This window comes from Lissotriton vulgaris, chromosome 3_1, assembly GCF_964263255.1.
Source record: "Lissotriton vulgaris chromosome 3_1, aLisVul1.2, whole genome shotgun sequence".
In the NCBI taxonomy this organism is placed as follows: Eukaryota; Metazoa; Chordata; class Amphibia; order Caudata; family Salamandridae; genus Lissotriton; species Lissotriton vulgaris.
In genome coordinates this window covers 1,081,603,193-1,081,619,865 of record NC_141689.1, presented here as the reverse complement: position 1 = coordinate 1,081,619,865, position 16,673 = coordinate 1,081,603,193, and the positions used below count along the sequence as shown (strand labels likewise).

At 40.6% G+C, this 16,673-nt stretch overlaps 1 protein-coding gene across 1 annotated transcript in view; it reads right to left on the bottom strand.

The window, feature by feature from the left end:
* The window catches only part of LOC147727444 (albumin-like), a 475,469-nt gene that overhangs the window by 338,511 nt on the left and 120,285 nt on the right, over window positions 1–16,673 (bottom strand). The window contains exon 6 of the mRNA XM_086961517.1: window positions 10,878–10,975. Coding sequence (XP_086817643.1) covers window positions 10,878–10,975 — 98 coding nt within the window. The remainder of the gene's footprint in view (window positions 1–10,877; window positions 10,976–16,673) is intronic.

The following is a 16,673-nucleotide window of genomic DNA, read 5'->3' as shown; positions in this document are numbered from 1 at the left end:
CCGCCATCTTGTGTTTTTGGAGCGTCCGGTTCGCGTACCGGGTAGCGTCCCGGTAAGCGTAACAAGGGGAAAACCAAGAGAAACAGTAAAAAAAAAATTAAGGGAATAGATTTCCAGCAAACTTGGCAAAATTGTAGGGACTGTTTGTTTGATGTGCCTTTGCAAGGCCTCAAGATATGTGCACGTGTGGATTTTGTCTAATTAAGGTAAAAAAATATATATATATCTGTAAGCGTGCTCCGGCACGCTTACGTTACGGGTTTTGTTTGCGCTGCAGAACCGATACGTCACGGTTATGTGACGCGTCATGAGGCGTCTCACGTGGCTACGTGATACGTCACGTAATAAAGAATATATTTTACAGCTATAGATATTAGCTTTTAAAAAACCAATGAAATTCACTGAAAAAACCATAGGTTATAGACCATATATAGTTAGGAATTTGCATTTACAAAACCTTGAAAATTCACTGAAAAAACCATAGGTTAGAGACCATATATAGTTAGCTGGACATTTTATTGACATAAAACCAATGAAATTCCATATATAGTTAGTTGCACTAACTATATATCGCGCACCCGCAATCCACTGCTGATGATGTCACATATTACATCATTCATGACATGGTCAGTGACATCACTGATGACATCACTGATGACATCTCAAATGACATCACTGATGACATCACTGATGACATCTCAAATGACATCAGTGATGACATCATGACACACCAATACCAGTTACTACATACGCACTCACTGATTCCTACGTCTACACACACATTCACTCATTCACCCATACAATCACTCATACATACAGTCACTCATTATTACAACACTATCATATGCACTCATACACCTATGCAGACACTCACACACTGCCACTCATCCATGGAGTTACTCACACACCTAGTCAGTCCTGTAAAGAATCAATCACACTTCCATTTCCTCATCTATACAGTTAAACCCAGAACACCATACTTCAGTGACATCACTGATGACATCACTGATGACATCTCAAATGACATCACTGATGACATCTCAAATGACATCACTGATGACATCATGACACACCAATACCAGTTACTACATACGCACTCACTGATTCCTACGTCTACACACACATTCACTCATTCACCCATACAATCACTCATACATACAGTCACTCATTATTACAACACTATCATATGCACTCATACACCTAGTCAGTCCTGTGAAGAATCAATCACACTTCGATTTCCTCATCTATACAGTTAAACACAGAACACCATACTTTTCACACATATACTAACACATACTTACTCTCTTATACAATCACTGATACAAGTACACATTGATATGCACAGAGTCACACACCTCCCAGCCAGCCACACACACACTCAGTCTTCCATACATCCACTCATTCTTCAATATGTAAAACATATTTAAACTTTACAAAAACACACAGACACTAGATGATGTCATCAGTGATGTCATTTGAGATGTCATCAGTGATGTCATCAGTGATGTCATTTGAGATGTCATCAGTGATGTCATCAGTGATGTCACTGACCATGTCATGAATGATGTAATATGTGACATCATCAGCAGTGGATTGCGGGTGCGCGATATATAGTTAGTGCAACTAACTATATATGGAATTTCATTGGTTTTATGTCAATAAAATGTCCAGCTAACTATATATGGTCTCTAACCTATGGTTTTTTCAGTGAATATATATATATATATATATATATATATATATTTGAACCTGCTTCTCATCCACCTCCACTAGCTGGACACAGAAAACGGCACTAGGTCCTTGTTCCATAAGTGCACAATAAAAGGAGTTGTGCTAGATTTTCCTGGTGTGCCGTTTTCTGTGTCCAGCTATTGGAGGTGGATGAGAAGCAGGTTCGAATAGAGTGTGGCGGCTGCTGCCACCAACGGCGCCAGCGTTGTGAGGCTGAGGATCGTTTTTGCAGCAACTTGGTGGTAGTATATATATAAATACTTACAAGTTTTATTTTCAAAGTAATACATTTTGAATGTAAAAAAATAATATAATATAAAATAAATGATTTCAAGAATTATGTTACACTATTTATATATTTATATAAACACAAATACATGCATTTATGTATTTTTTTGTTTATATACCTATATATTTATATATGATATTAAACATTAGTGGAATTTATTTAATTTATAATATTTTACATTTATTAACAACATATTTCACATTTGCTGCTTTTCAACTCTATTCACATTTTTTAAAAGCTACATTTTTGATATATTTTTGACTATATTTTTGTCGACAATATATTTTTCTGGTATTGTTGTACTTCTTATAAGTATCGGGACACAATTTATTGGTAAACAATATTTTTGACACAATATTTGTGCCAAACAAAATTATTTACCTCAATAATGTGTCAGTGATCCCCAGAGCATCGAGTTGTTTTTATTGGAAATCATATCTTTTCTACATATAAAGATGTGAGAGAGCAGGCTGGCTCTTGGGTACGTTTCCATCTTTTTAAAATTTCCCTATATGAAGATTTTATAGAAGTTTACTTCCTATTTAGTATTTTTAAATATCTTTCTTTGGAGATTATGTTTGTAGGAAGATACTTCACTACTTTTAGCTTCAACAAGTCTTCCGCCCTTCTACTCACTAATAGCTGACATGTCCATTACCTTCTCAGAGAAACGTCCACTCTAAGACCTTTCAGGAGTCTGAAACTGTTATAACGTTCATTGATCCAGAGATGAAACATTCCAAGTACAAGTATGTAAATTAACAATCAAAAAGAAAATTAATTTACAGCCAATGTTCACATTTCTCGTTCCTTAGCAGTTCTACTCAGGCAAGGGGATTTATTAATAACTTTAGGAGTGCTTTCAATTCTGGTTGCATAGATAGTAGTTAAACACAGCCTTGCCAAAAGCTATGCATCAAAATCTCTGGAATAAGTAGTGTTGCATTTCAAATGGTGAAAAGGCACAACATATCGCAATGTTTGAGAATCAGAAATTAATCGAACGTAATATCTCACGTCATGGGGTGTGCATGCATGGTCAAGTCGCATTATAACACAGGAAGTTTGTGCCGGCTTTGTGACGTGGTTTTCGCAGCCATCTTGGATCTATAAGATATATTGTTCTTAGATGGCCTGATGTTATATTTAATAGTTTTAGGATAGCTGACATGCTGCATCAGCACGCAACGTGACAACCATTGTGCTTTTTTATGTTGCTTGACACAGACACAGAGAATCCACAAGTCCATCACACAACTATGCATGCTATATCTAGGGAAAAAGCAGCATTTAAAATCAACATTATTATGTATTTTGGAAAAACAGAATTATTTACAAGGGGTCGAACGAGTAACATTATTTTGAAAACAATCATCAGCAAAAGAAGTGATAATGGTAAAAAATCAATTCAAAACTCCATATTTAATCATAAAGAGTACATAGTATCAATCTGGCAACATTCCATGTGGTCTAAGGCAATACAATACAACATATGCATATAATTTTTAGCACCAAATATAAACAAGCTTCAACTGGATTCATACTCCTGTGTGGCACATAAAGGTCACATGAGACATATTTGGCTGGGGTGGAAAATATCCTACTCAACAGTCTTAAACTCAGTACATATGTAATTGAACAAGAGTGGAATGTTTAAGACCTCCCAGCAACAACATTGTGAGCTAATTTTTTCCCCTCCATATTGAGATAGAGCTAATGAAACACCTAAGCATTTTAGAGTCTTGGTCTGATGTGGAAACCTACAACATGACGTGGCACCTGCCCCTTTATCCTGAAGGTGCCTTTATCTGAAGTTTCCTGGAATGGGCATCCTTCTGGCCAACTTAATGTATCTTATTTAACTGGCAGAGTACTGAAAGTACTATCTAGACTTGCTGCCTAGTTGTGGGTGACCAACCCCACCCACAATCATCCAAGCTACGTTGGAGGCAGTCATAAAGATTTAGAATATATGATAAAGTGAAAAACCACCACAGAGAAAGAGCATGTGTCAAAAAAGGTACCCCAACAGCCCCACCAACTTCTGTGTGGGCTGATGCCTCCTAGTTCATTTTCTTATGAGAAGTTGTTCTCTAGTTACATTTCTGATATAAGATTATTTGAATTGCTGGGTTATTTTAACCTTACAACCTAAATGTTTGGTAAATAGTTGAGGAACGCTTACGCCAAAAGTACTATCTTCTGTTGTTACTTTCAACCATTTTTTTGTTTTTATAATCAACCAATTTACAGCAAAATTCTTTAAGGGAGGTTTATTAAGAAAGGGGATTGTTTTATTATTGTAAAGTCAGAAAATTGAGGTCTCATCAAATTAGGCAATGTCTCCTCATTGCACTGTAATCATTTAAAGCATAGTAAAACTCCAGTCAGCCTTCGTATGACGATTTTGTTCGTCAGTAAATTCTGTGGGTGCGAAATCCTACATTGTGTGTGACTGTTTGAATTGAACTCTTGGTTTCTTTGATTTGGTATGATTTTAAAATGCAGGGGCAGACATGCAAGGTCCATCCTTTAAAGTGCATATCTGAAGAGTGAACCAGGACTGGCAAAGTGTAGATTGAGACTATCTGTATTCAAGAAGATTCTGCTCTTCAGGTGCAGCTTCTGTCCCATGGCCATCAACCTATGCCTTCCCTAATTGGGCCTCTAGCTCCCAAGCAAACATGAGCACAACCCCCACTTGCAGTATCCCTTAAGTTGTGTGCAGGGCACTCCAAGACATACATAAACTCAGCCTCTCTGAGACCTACAGAGCCCAGTGAACAAATGACAGCAAAGGTTTCAAGAAGACAGAATGTTTTTTTTTATTTTAAGTCTTTGAATTCAATCTTTTGTCCTGTATGTAATTGGTAATGTTCATAACTACATTTTTTGCATGTGACTGTTTAAAATTAACTCTGGTTTTCTGTGATATTGGTATTGTATTAAACTGCTGGATTTTATACACATGACTGTTTGAAAATCAGTCTAGGTTCCTCTCTATTGTGCATAGGTTGGCAGAGGCAACACTCCAGACCCCTCGTTTAAGTCTTTAAAAGTTCAAAGGGCACACCGCACTCTAAAAGATTAAGCAGTGTGTGTTTATGAGATTGCTCAATCTGCTTTAAGGTTTAAAACCGAGTTTGGAAAGTATATGAAACTCCTATTTTTGTCTAGAGAAAGGGAATTGTTGAAATGCCCAAAAAGCAGTATTTAACTGGTTTACATTTGGGCATACCTGTAGAGTGGACCAGGACCATCAAAGTGTGGAACAAGCCTGTCTGACTGTATCCAAGGAGATTCTTATCTGCAGGAGTAGCTCACTGTCCTCTGGCCACCAGCCTGGGCTTTTCCTGATTGGCCCTCTAGCTCCGAAGCAACACTGAGCCCAACCCCCATACATCTTTTGGTAGGAAGTTCAGCATGTATTTAAAGTTAGATGTCACTTTGATGAAACAATCTGTCTCACTCAGGTACACGTAATCCACACGCACTACTATGCCTTAACAGCTGCAAGATATGTTAGCATTACTGTGTGAACGTGTCCACGATACGACCCAATACAAAGCACAGATTTACCAAGAAGTCACACTGCCTAGCAAGTAAAGTTGCTGTGCTGCATTGTGTGAAAGGAAGAGAAAAGAACAGCACCATATCTACAAAGATGTTTGAAGTTTGAAGTTTATTACTTTAGCATGCGGAGTGAAGCAGACATGAGGCCTATCCGACCTCATGGGGAACATGGTTCAGACTTAGACATGGTCACAGGAGTGGTGGAGGACGGACTAAACAAAGGACAGATTTCGACCAGGAGAGTAGAAAATATCCAAATAATGTTCTGGAATGTCGCGGGTCTCTGAGAAAATTTTTTGGACGGAAGTATACTAGACTTTGTCAAAGACTGTCAAGTTGTGGCCCTTCAGGAAACGTGGCTTACGAAAGAAATGCACCTTATAGGTTAACCTACTCCTCTGCAGGGATCGCAGGAACTCATGGAAGAGCCAAAGGAGGGCTGGCAATTTACATATCAAACACCATACCAGGCCTGGAAGTCACAGTACTTAGTCTAGAATCTAACTTCCAAATTTTAAAGTTGGCTTTCAAGACAAAGAGGACAGTAATTCTTGCTAACCTATACGACAATACCGGGGAAAATGAGAGGCTAAAAATGCTGGGGGCCCTTTGCAAGAAATTATCTAGTGGCGCGACACTAAGACCAGGGGTGGAACCCGCAAGCATCGTATGGGGAGGTGACTTTAATCACCACCCCTGTACGATGTTAAATAGTGATGTTTGCGGGATCGGAGGTGACTCAGAAGCCCAGATAACCCACTTTAGCCATTCAGCGGTGGGTGATCTATTAAATGAAACATTGTCGAGGTTGGATCTACTTATATTAAATCAAATCAACCCCTTAACCGGGAAACTGGATCCCACATACCTTGGCAGGGGCCACGAAACAACCGTCGACTATATTCTTATTACAGCATCCCTAGTAAACAGGACCGCAAACTTTAAAACTAAAATTAACACCCTGAGCAACCACTCGGCCCTAGTTTTTGATCTAACTTTTGACCAAGGCCAGCCAATAGCCCAGACCATAATGTCTACCCTTACCCAAAATAATTTACAGCTCACAAAAACAAACGGCTACACCCTGGGGTGGGGAAAGATTGACCCAAACGAGCTGACACATAAAGTGATAACTGAAGCAGAATCTGCTATATTGAACTGCTTAGACCTTGAGGTCAGTGAAGAGAATGTAATATCCCATTTTAAACTAATATTAGTTAAAGTAAACGAGTGCCTCACTAAGAAACAGAAAGGGTCTAAGGAAAAAAAGAAAAGAGGTTGGTTTAGCCCAGGATGCACCGCCGCCCATAGACACTTAAAGAGAGCATTATCAAAAACAATAAGAAACTAGGAGGAGATTAGGATCCTGAGAAAACAATACAGGCTCGCGTGTAAAGCGCGTAAAGAGGAACTAAAAAAGGCCCTATGGGATCAGCTGCATGAAAGTTCACTCAATAAAGACAGCGATCTGTTCTGGAAGGTGGTAAAAGCACCGTTCCTGAACGACATAGATGACCATCCTAGTATAGAAGTGGCCATCGAGGGCCAAACCTGGGTTGATCATTTTGCTAAGATCTTCGGACAAACCCAGGTTGTAGTCCCCATAGAAAGAAGTCTCTCCCCAAATCAGGATAAAGTATTCCCAATCCCACTGGAAATTCAACTACATGAAGTAATCACGGCAGTTAATGCTAGCAAGAGTGGAAAAGCCCCAGGTCCGGATGGGGTCCCGGTCGATTTCTTTAAATTCAAAATAGAACTGTGGGCCCCCATTATAACCAGGGTGTTCAACGCAACAATGCAATGTGGTCTTCTTACCTCTTGGACACAATCTATACTAGTACCCATTTTTAAAAAGGGCAATAGAGAGGAGGTGACTTGTTATCAACCTATTTCCCTCCTCGACTCACTGGGGAAAGTACTGGGAAGAGTGGTACTCCAGCGTTTGCAGGATTGGGCAGAGGATACTGGGGCCCTCTCGGATATCCAGTATGGCTTCTGAGAGGGACTTGGAACAACGGAACAAGCCCTGAACCTGCCCCTTTTGTTAGGAAAATACGTGTCGGCAAAACGCGGGAAGGTCTACATGGTTTATGTCGACCTTTCCGCGGCTTTCGACTGCGTATCTCACGCAAAATTATGGGCGCTGCTGTCCGATATGGGAATTGACGAGGCCCTGGTGACTTTTTTCAGAGAACTCTACTCGAACGCCTTTTCCAGGGTGCGTTTCGGAGTACGCGGTGAACTGTCGGAATCCTTCTCCATAGAGCGTGGGGTCAGGCAGGGGTGCGTCCTTGCCCCCTTCCATTTCTCCCGCTATACAAATGGTCTCGAGGTGGAAATGCTGAGGGGGGGTCTGGACCTGCCCCGAGTGAACAAGAGACTGGTGCCCGCGCTCTTGTACGCGGACGACGCGGTGCTTTTAGCACGCACCCCACGTGAGCTCCAAAAATCCCTGAATAGTTACGCTAAATTTATGAGTGACCTAGACCTCCACATTAACATAAAAAAAACTTATGTCATGGTGGCGGGACAAGCTAGGAAACAGGGAAAAGCCATCTTCCTAAATAATGAAAAGCTGGAAACCACCTCCCAGTACCCTTATTTAGGGATTATGATAGATGAGAGGCTCACCTGGAGAGCAGCCATAGAAGCGCGCAAGCACCAACCGCTCCGCTCTATCGCTGCTCTAATGAAATTTGCCCAAAAATTGGGGAAAAAGCCTCCAGTAGAATTACTCAAGATCTATAGAGCCAAGTGCCATTCCATCGCACTATACGGGGCGGGCCTATGGGTACACAAAAATACAAATGCCCTGCAGGTAGCAGAAAATATTTTCTTGAGATTCTTGCTTGCGGTCCCAAAAAGAGTCTCCACCTACGCCTGTCACGTAGAACTGGGACTTCCACACATTGAAGATCTGGCTAAAGTTGAACCAGTACTTCTTTGGTGCAGAATATGGGTCTCAACAAAAAACACACTCACCAAAGCTATTATCATGGACTGCATGACTCTAGACAGGGCCGAAAAAATAGACTGGCTCATATATGTAAAGAAACTTTTTGCAGATTTGGGAATGCCGGAGTACTATCACAATCCTGAAACCATCGCCGAAATACCAAAAAAAGAACTAAAGGCAAAGGCGCTGAGCCATTTCGAAGAGCTTCGCATCACCGCGGAGATCAGGAAACAATCAGTACAGCACTCCATAGCAGTTATGACCACCCTGGAAATGGAACCTTACCTAATCTACGTAAACTCACAGTTTGAACGTTTCTTATTAACGAGATTTAGGTTGAACATTTTCCACAGGGTGGTAGCATTCCCTAAAAGAAACAGTTGGGAAGAACGTTTAATTCCTTGCCCATGCGACGAACTATCAGAGCAGTCAACAATGCACACTGTTTTGTTTTGTAAATTCTATTCTGCTCACCGCAAATTATGGCTAATCCCTCTGCTTCGATCTTTACATCTTAGAAGATGCCGCCCTGCTATGTTATGGTTACAATTTTTAAACTCGGCTTACGTGTGTAAAGTTGTTAGCACCTTCTTAAAATGCATTTTTAAGCACAGGCTAAACCTTCAAAATAATAATCTTTAAAACTCTTTGATAAAACAATGATGATTTTTTAATGAACTGAATCTTAATCCGTAATCCGTAATGTCAAATTTTATGAAATGTCTGTACACTTTTATGGTTTTCTTTGTAAAAATGAAACCGAATAAAGATTTTACTTACTTACTTACTTAAAACCATTGCTACAAGAGACAACATTAACACATTTGTCCTATTAAAAAGACGAAACTAAAAAAAACAGCTCTCCAGGTTTAATGACCATTACACATGTAAAGGAAACAGTATTATAGTTGCCAAAATAAACATATTACTGTGCTAGACCTAAAATAAAAGATAAATTATGACAAAGAATACTAAACCAGGGGACAGACAAAGTCTGTGATGAGTTTTTGAGGGGGAGGGGGTGGGAACACAGGGTCCAAAGAAGGTAAAAAAAGATTGTCCAAAAGTCTCACAAATTTTCCAGACCTTGCAAGTACTTGAATATCTGTGGACGTGAAGCACAGGGCCGATGCCTCCTAGCATATCCTGATGCCCCATTTTAAATACAAAGGTTTTAAGAGAGACCTTCTCGGGGCAGCCAGGCCGGGGCAGCAGCACAAGAGATGCAGCCATGATTCAAAGTGGTAATTGCACAGTCTACAAGCACCACCCACTCACTTGATGGGGCCCATCTATTAAAAGCTGTTGAACGCAGGCCTAGAAGTCGCATAAACATTATGTTCTTCCGTGCCGCTGCATTTAAATTTTCCTGGAGATAAGATTGCGGTTTCCCAGGGAGGTACGAGGTGTTCAAGGGCAGCAAAATGGTAGATGTTTTTACAGCCTGAAGGTCCATACGATGGCAGATTAGTTTGACCTGCTTATTGAAAAGTTTTTTCCAGACTGAGTATGGAATGGTGTCTGAAAGGAGAGATAAGTTTTCAATCTCTAGCGCTCCTATGGCCTTTGTAATCTTTGTGTTCCAGAGGTTACCAGGACTAGAAAGAGTGACTTTTAGCAGGATTTTAAGGTATTATCTCCATGTCCTTATAAAATATTTCAGAATGTCTGTCTCACAATAGATTGATTGTCTACAAAGATGGAGCACTTTTGCCTACCATGCACCAACAAAGACACCCTCGTGCCATAGTGCAAGCGTGCCTGCTCTGTGTGAAGCATGTGTTTTGTGATGGAAGGAGCCCCTTGCAGTACAGAAACTATGCTTTAAGGTCTTTCTCAAAGTGAAATGTGCTGTACAAGGCTGCATAAATACAAAGTGAGAAAAACGAGGAGAAATGAAAACATGTGTCTTCGGTACACCAACCTTGAGGAGGTGCGGGATTTTGGTCAAGTCCCTGTCTACAATTCTTTGTAGATAGGGATTTGCGTCAAAACCAGTGGGTGGTTGCATGAGAGCACCCAAGCACCACCTCTGGAATGCCTTTTGACACAAAGTAATGCAAAGAACCTACTGTATAGCTTTTTATTACTATGTGTTGCAATCCAATTGTAAATCCCACCACAACACTGTGCATCGGGTCTGAGTTAAAAAGTATTGCACACCTGACACAAAATGTTTGTAAATCAGGGCCAAAGTGTGTCCAGCAACCACATTTATTATCTTGAATATAGCCAAAGAACTACTTCTTAATCATGTATTCTTAGTAGGTTTGTTGATTACTTCCATCTGTCACAGACATGAACTATAACAATGGCAAATCTTACATTGGCTTGAAGGTCCTTTCTCCATATTTGTCAATTACACGACAATTGTTCTTATATATCGAATTCATTTGTTGCAATTCTGTGGCGAGGGCTAGCATCTAGATTTCAAGAAAGACAAGCAAAATATATGCATTTTATTTTAGATTATAGTCAACTATTCATTGAAATAAAGTTCTGTCACTACCCTTCTCCCAGTTAAAACCAAACATCAAAAACATCAACAGTAAAGCCCAGCCTGGTTCAGTGACTCAATCCATTCATTTGAGCAACATGTTGATTGGATGTTGAAATTCTTGAGAATGCAATTCATCACTAATTTCTATCCACAAACAGTAGAAAGGACAGGTGTGGAAACTTCGCCTCCAGGGACAGGTCAGGCAGGAACACTTTGGCTCTTGTTCTAATTCAGCTGGTACATTCTGATACTTGGGCAAACCAAACGCTATAAGGATCAAATTACAATAATGCACTAAACACTGCACTTCTGCAATTCTCTTCTCAGAAGGGCAAAGTTGTATTCCTCTGTCTGGTGGGGAGGCCAGTGGCACAAATGTAGAAGGGTTTAAGACCAATAGGTCTTCGGCACCCTCAGCAGGGACTAAGAAGAGAATATAATATAGAGTAGAAAATGCCTCTTAACAGGATTACCTATTGTATCACAAGAGATCCTCATATAAATGACATCCTGTGAAAAATGGATTTTGTATATATTCACGATAATTGATTGGCTTTATCAAGTAAAAATAATGTATGTTTTTTACTTAAGGTTTGTGTACCCACAGAAAGTGTTTTTTGGATTTGTTTTTAAAGGAATATTTAAGGATACAGGTGACCTGAAAGCATATCTGTGTGTTGGTGTTCAGTTTAGAAAAAAGAAATAGTGATTTATGTCAGAGTGGAGACACTTTATATAAATAGAGACGCAGCACATGTTTTTAAGAAGTCATTTGGGGTTGGATTATGGAGGATGATTCAGTAATCCTGGATGGAGCAAAGAGGAATGAATGGAGCCTACATTTATTAATACATTGACAATTGAGGAAGAAGAACCGGGAGCAAAGGAAGGCAGAATAAAAAGATACTTTGGCCCTGATGTACCAAAGGGTTTTACTATTCGGTGTCTCTGGGGAAATGTGTAGATACATAAAGGACCTGAATCAGTGAAAAGAGGTTGATTGTTGTAGCAGGAGTGGCTGATTTGAGGGAGTGAACTGCTGAAAGAATTCCCAACTGCCTCACTTCTCCAGAAGAACAGAAGAAAGACAACGAGAATAATACATCCCTCATTAGAAACACAAAATAAAGTCATAACCTCTGAAGCAAGAAGCAGAGGCATCTACTTCTGGTCCTACATGATGTAAATGGCGTTCTATTTCACCAGAAAGTGGTACCCTGAAACGAGAAGTGGGCTTTTAGCGGACCACCAATACTTCTGCTCTTTAAGCTTTTTTGCCCCTAGTACCTTAGCTCCAGCTGCCCACAGTCCTCATCATACCTACAATTCCCTTTCATCCTGTGCCCTTTGAATTGGGTAGCAGAATCAGATCATGTTCCAATGTGTTTTTGGAATGTAGAAATATGGACTGTCTGCACCAATCAGAGACTACTCTGCCAACTGAATTAGGGTAGATATGAATCGTGTAACGGCCCCAAACAAAGGGTGGCGCTATAAGTGAGATATTGCCCAGTTGCTTTGGCAGTAGTCCACCATTAATGCTGAGGGACCGTGCTCACTTATTTTAATTTGTTAAAAGCATACCTGATCATGGTGGTGTGGGATTTGAGAACTGTAAGCTCTGAATTACTCCTCCTTTCTGGCTTAAGAACGAAAGGTTTATGTTTCAACTACTTTCAAAGTACTAGCTCAGTTGGTGGAGAGGGAGCTTGAACTACTTGTGAAACTGATCCAGCCATCTATAAGAAATGTATCAGGGGCCTAAATTCAAAAGAGTCTTCTGAGCATCCACCAACAGGCCTGGAAATCACATACAACGTGTGCCGTTGCAGAGCACCACCAGATAAATTCATAGGAGAGGAAAGTACATACTTCATAAGAATTGAACCCTCACCACAGATGCAATGCTGGTGACATTGTCAGAAAATATAAGCCAGTATCCACAGTTTTTTTCATTTTTTTAAATTTAGCATTTATATAACATTTATATAGCACATTGCTACAGTGATGCTGCCCTGAAAGGCTGTGCAGCCCACCTAAAGTTGAAGCAAGCAAGGCTTGGGTATTGTGCATGAGACCCAGAGAGGTGCTCCAGTGTTGTAGCTGCAGAATTGGAGACTCATTTACAGCTGAGTGGCCAGGAGGCTAAACCATTTGGAAAATGGAGGTCCGCTCCTTCCAGCCCAGAGGAAGGTGTGTTCAATAATGAGCTCCCTGCCTTGTCTGCAGGAAATGTTCACAGACAGTGCTCCTGCCGATACGGTAGACACTTTTCGTGGAAATATAATATCAACTTGCTTGAATTCAAGAAACATCTTAAAACCTGGCTTTTTAAAAACTAGTCTCTCTCTGCAGTATGTGGTCTGAAATGCGCCTAGACATCCATGGGTAGTAGCGCGCGATATAAATTGTTATAACATAACATAACATAACTTGGCTACGATGTTATGTCAGCCCAATCAACATCATTTTTGTTTTTCAGAAACAACATCTCTAGAGCCCGGGATCGTTCTCAAAAACAAGAAACAGATCTACGTGGCGTCCTGTCAGTTTTCGATATGCAACAGGGACTTTTTACAATTTTCCTGAGTAGGATGGCCATGCTTCCCATGAGTGAACTTGGACAGGAAAATTCAGTATCAGAAGGCAACCTGCAGAGGACAAGCCTTCCAACATACTGAACCCAGCAGCTCTGTGGCAAATGGGTCATTTGCTAGGGTTTTCTGATGGTGGAACAGACTGATGCTCCACTATCGTAAATTCCACCATTATCCTACACAAGTTATGCAGAATGGATCATCTGAAAATTTCCAAGCGCCTTTCTGTTTCACTCAAAATGACCCATAGGCAATATGCATTGGCAGCACCTCTAGGATGCAGAAAAGTGTCATTTTGACAAGGAAATACCTTATTAATGGGTGGTTATTGGACTTATGGTTTTCTGGAACAGACTCTTACTCTGCATCAGGCAGATGATTTACCTGGTATTGGTTCTCCTATAGAGTTTGGCCATTATAGGCAAGTTGTTGGTTCACCTCCTGAAGGGACCTTTATACTGATGTGGGAACAGCAATGTCTTTATTTCTCTTTGGAATTCCAGGTGATGTGAAAACTGTCTTATTCGTTTTAGGAGAGAGTTGCAGAGATTGTTGATCTGTACCTTCAATAAAGACTGAAGTTAGTCAGAAAAGGTGCCACACTTGATCTGTGTTTTCTTTGAGGATATATTTGTACCTTGTTTTGCTGAAAAGCAAAACAAGACGCACCATGTATTGTTTGCTGCTCAATACCCAGAACGTTGACGTAGATTCTTTCGGCAATCGGGAAATAGACAAATGCTTGAGGATCCAGTGCTGTGTGATCTCCTGTTGAGAGACACATTTTAGGTTTAGAGGCAGATCTATTAAAGTCTGCAATCATTATTTTGTAAGGCCTGGTTGACTTCTTAAGAGTCTAAAAGCTATTCCTCTTGGGAGAACAGTTTAACCAATGGATTTAGCTGTAGGAGGGATTCTTGGACCTCTTTACCTGACTTACAATGGGGCAGAAATTACATCTATTTCCTTGCGTTGTTAATTTCATGTTTCTGTAAGCCTTCTTTCTTCTTGATAATGTAAAGCGGAGCTTTCTGTGGGTGAGGATATAATTCCATATAGTATTAACACAAAAGAGGAGTATTGCAACAAGGACCTTAAAAAAGGTTCTGAATAGTGCCCTTTTGTTAGAAGACCCCTCACTCACCAACCTGGTTGCTGACATGCTTCATCATCGGGGTCCTACCCTGACGGCCGAGTGCCATCAGGGTGTGCTGCGACACCTGACTACAGGGGAGCTGGTTTTTTGAGTGAAAAGTGCAAAAAAAGTGGTGTTAAAATATTGTCCTGGTATGACTTTTAGAAAAAACTTTATTCAAAAGCTACTGGACAATGTTTAAAAACAGAGTGGAGATACTGATGGGTAATAATGACCGTGAGTATCTATGTGATAGTAACTAAAAGTAGGGGGGACTCCAAAGAGGTGCGTAGGTACACCGACCTCGTTGTTCAGTGAAACTATTAGGTTTCACCGTTGAACAAGCCTTCCCTCTGCCACCCTGAAGCATTTGAGACCCACAAGAGGAGTCCCTTTTTTTCCTCGCCTATTCTAGGTTTTTTAGGTTGCCTACTGCAGATTTTTGCAGCAAGGCCACAGGAATCTAGGACTGGATACACGTTAGTGTGTGTACACCATCCATTTTCCTATTCTGGTCCTGATGAAAACCTGGAATTCACCGCCAACAGGTTGAAACATGTAGACCGACTTTTAATTACTATCACATAGATACTCACGGTCATTATTACCCATCAGTATCTCCACTCTGTTTTTAAACATTGTCCAGTAGATTTTGAATAAAGTTTTTTCTACAAGTCATACCAGGACAATCTTTTAACACCACTGTTTTGCACTTTTCACTCAAAAAACCAGCTCCACTGTAGTCAGGTGTCGCAGCACACCCTGAAGGCACTCGGCCGTCAGGGTGGGACCCCGATGATGAAGCATGTCACCAACCAAGTTGGTGAGTGAGGGGTCTTCTAACAAAAGGGCACTATCCTTTTGTTTTCTCTACTGACGTCCCATTCAGAACCTTTTTTAAGGTCCTTGTGGCGATACTCCTCTTTTGTGTTAATACTATAGTCAAGTCCTGGGGACTAGGAGTACCCTCCATTCACTTTTGTGAAAAATCCCTTACTCTCTCCTTTTGTAATACGATATAATTCCATAACCATTACTCAGCAGGGCAGTAAACCATTCAACTGACTCTCCTAATGGGCTATTTTAAAAAGACATCAACCATTATTGAAGCAAGAACGTATTTATCTCTAATCAGCTTGTGTTGCTTCTGAACCAACGGTGACTGCTAGAGAATGCCAGCTGTACCCTATGCAGCCACATCTAGCTGTGATATTAAGTTATGGTCGCATTCCATAGTGAGAAGAATTTCCAAGCAATGCAGGTGTGTCTACAGACAACAACTCACAATGACATTGGGGCTTATTTACAAGCCCTTTGCACCGCTGGTATGTCACATTTTTCCCATATTAAAAGTGACTCACTGGCGGTGCAAGGGGCTTATAAATACGTCTCATAGTCTATAGTACAAATTGACAAAGCCATGAACCTTGTGGGTTGCGCTCTAGAATGCCCCTTCAATTGCCCATTAACAAGGGTTAAATAAATATGTTGCATTGTTGCAATAATCCAGCACCTCTTTTTTTCTGACTTGCTGCTATGCAACTGGTGAGGAGTGAGACCTCACCCCTCATCATGGGGCATAGATTCACATTCACCATATAGGATACTGAAATATGGGCAAAGCTGCCCCAACTGGAAAGGCCCAAAAAGGCCAAAGCCAGTGAATGGTTGCATGTGTACTGCTTCAGAAAGGACCTCGCTTGGCAGTTCAGGATGGATTGCTCTGAATGGAACAGGACGAAGACTTGGTCTACTCTGAGGTGGCATGTGGGTAAATAAAACAATGGTTTGGAATGCTACCCTTAGTCAGTGGTTAGACTATTTGTAAGCATTCCTCCCATCACCTTTTGTGTGTTTGATGTGATGCCCTAAATGATCATGGGTCTGCC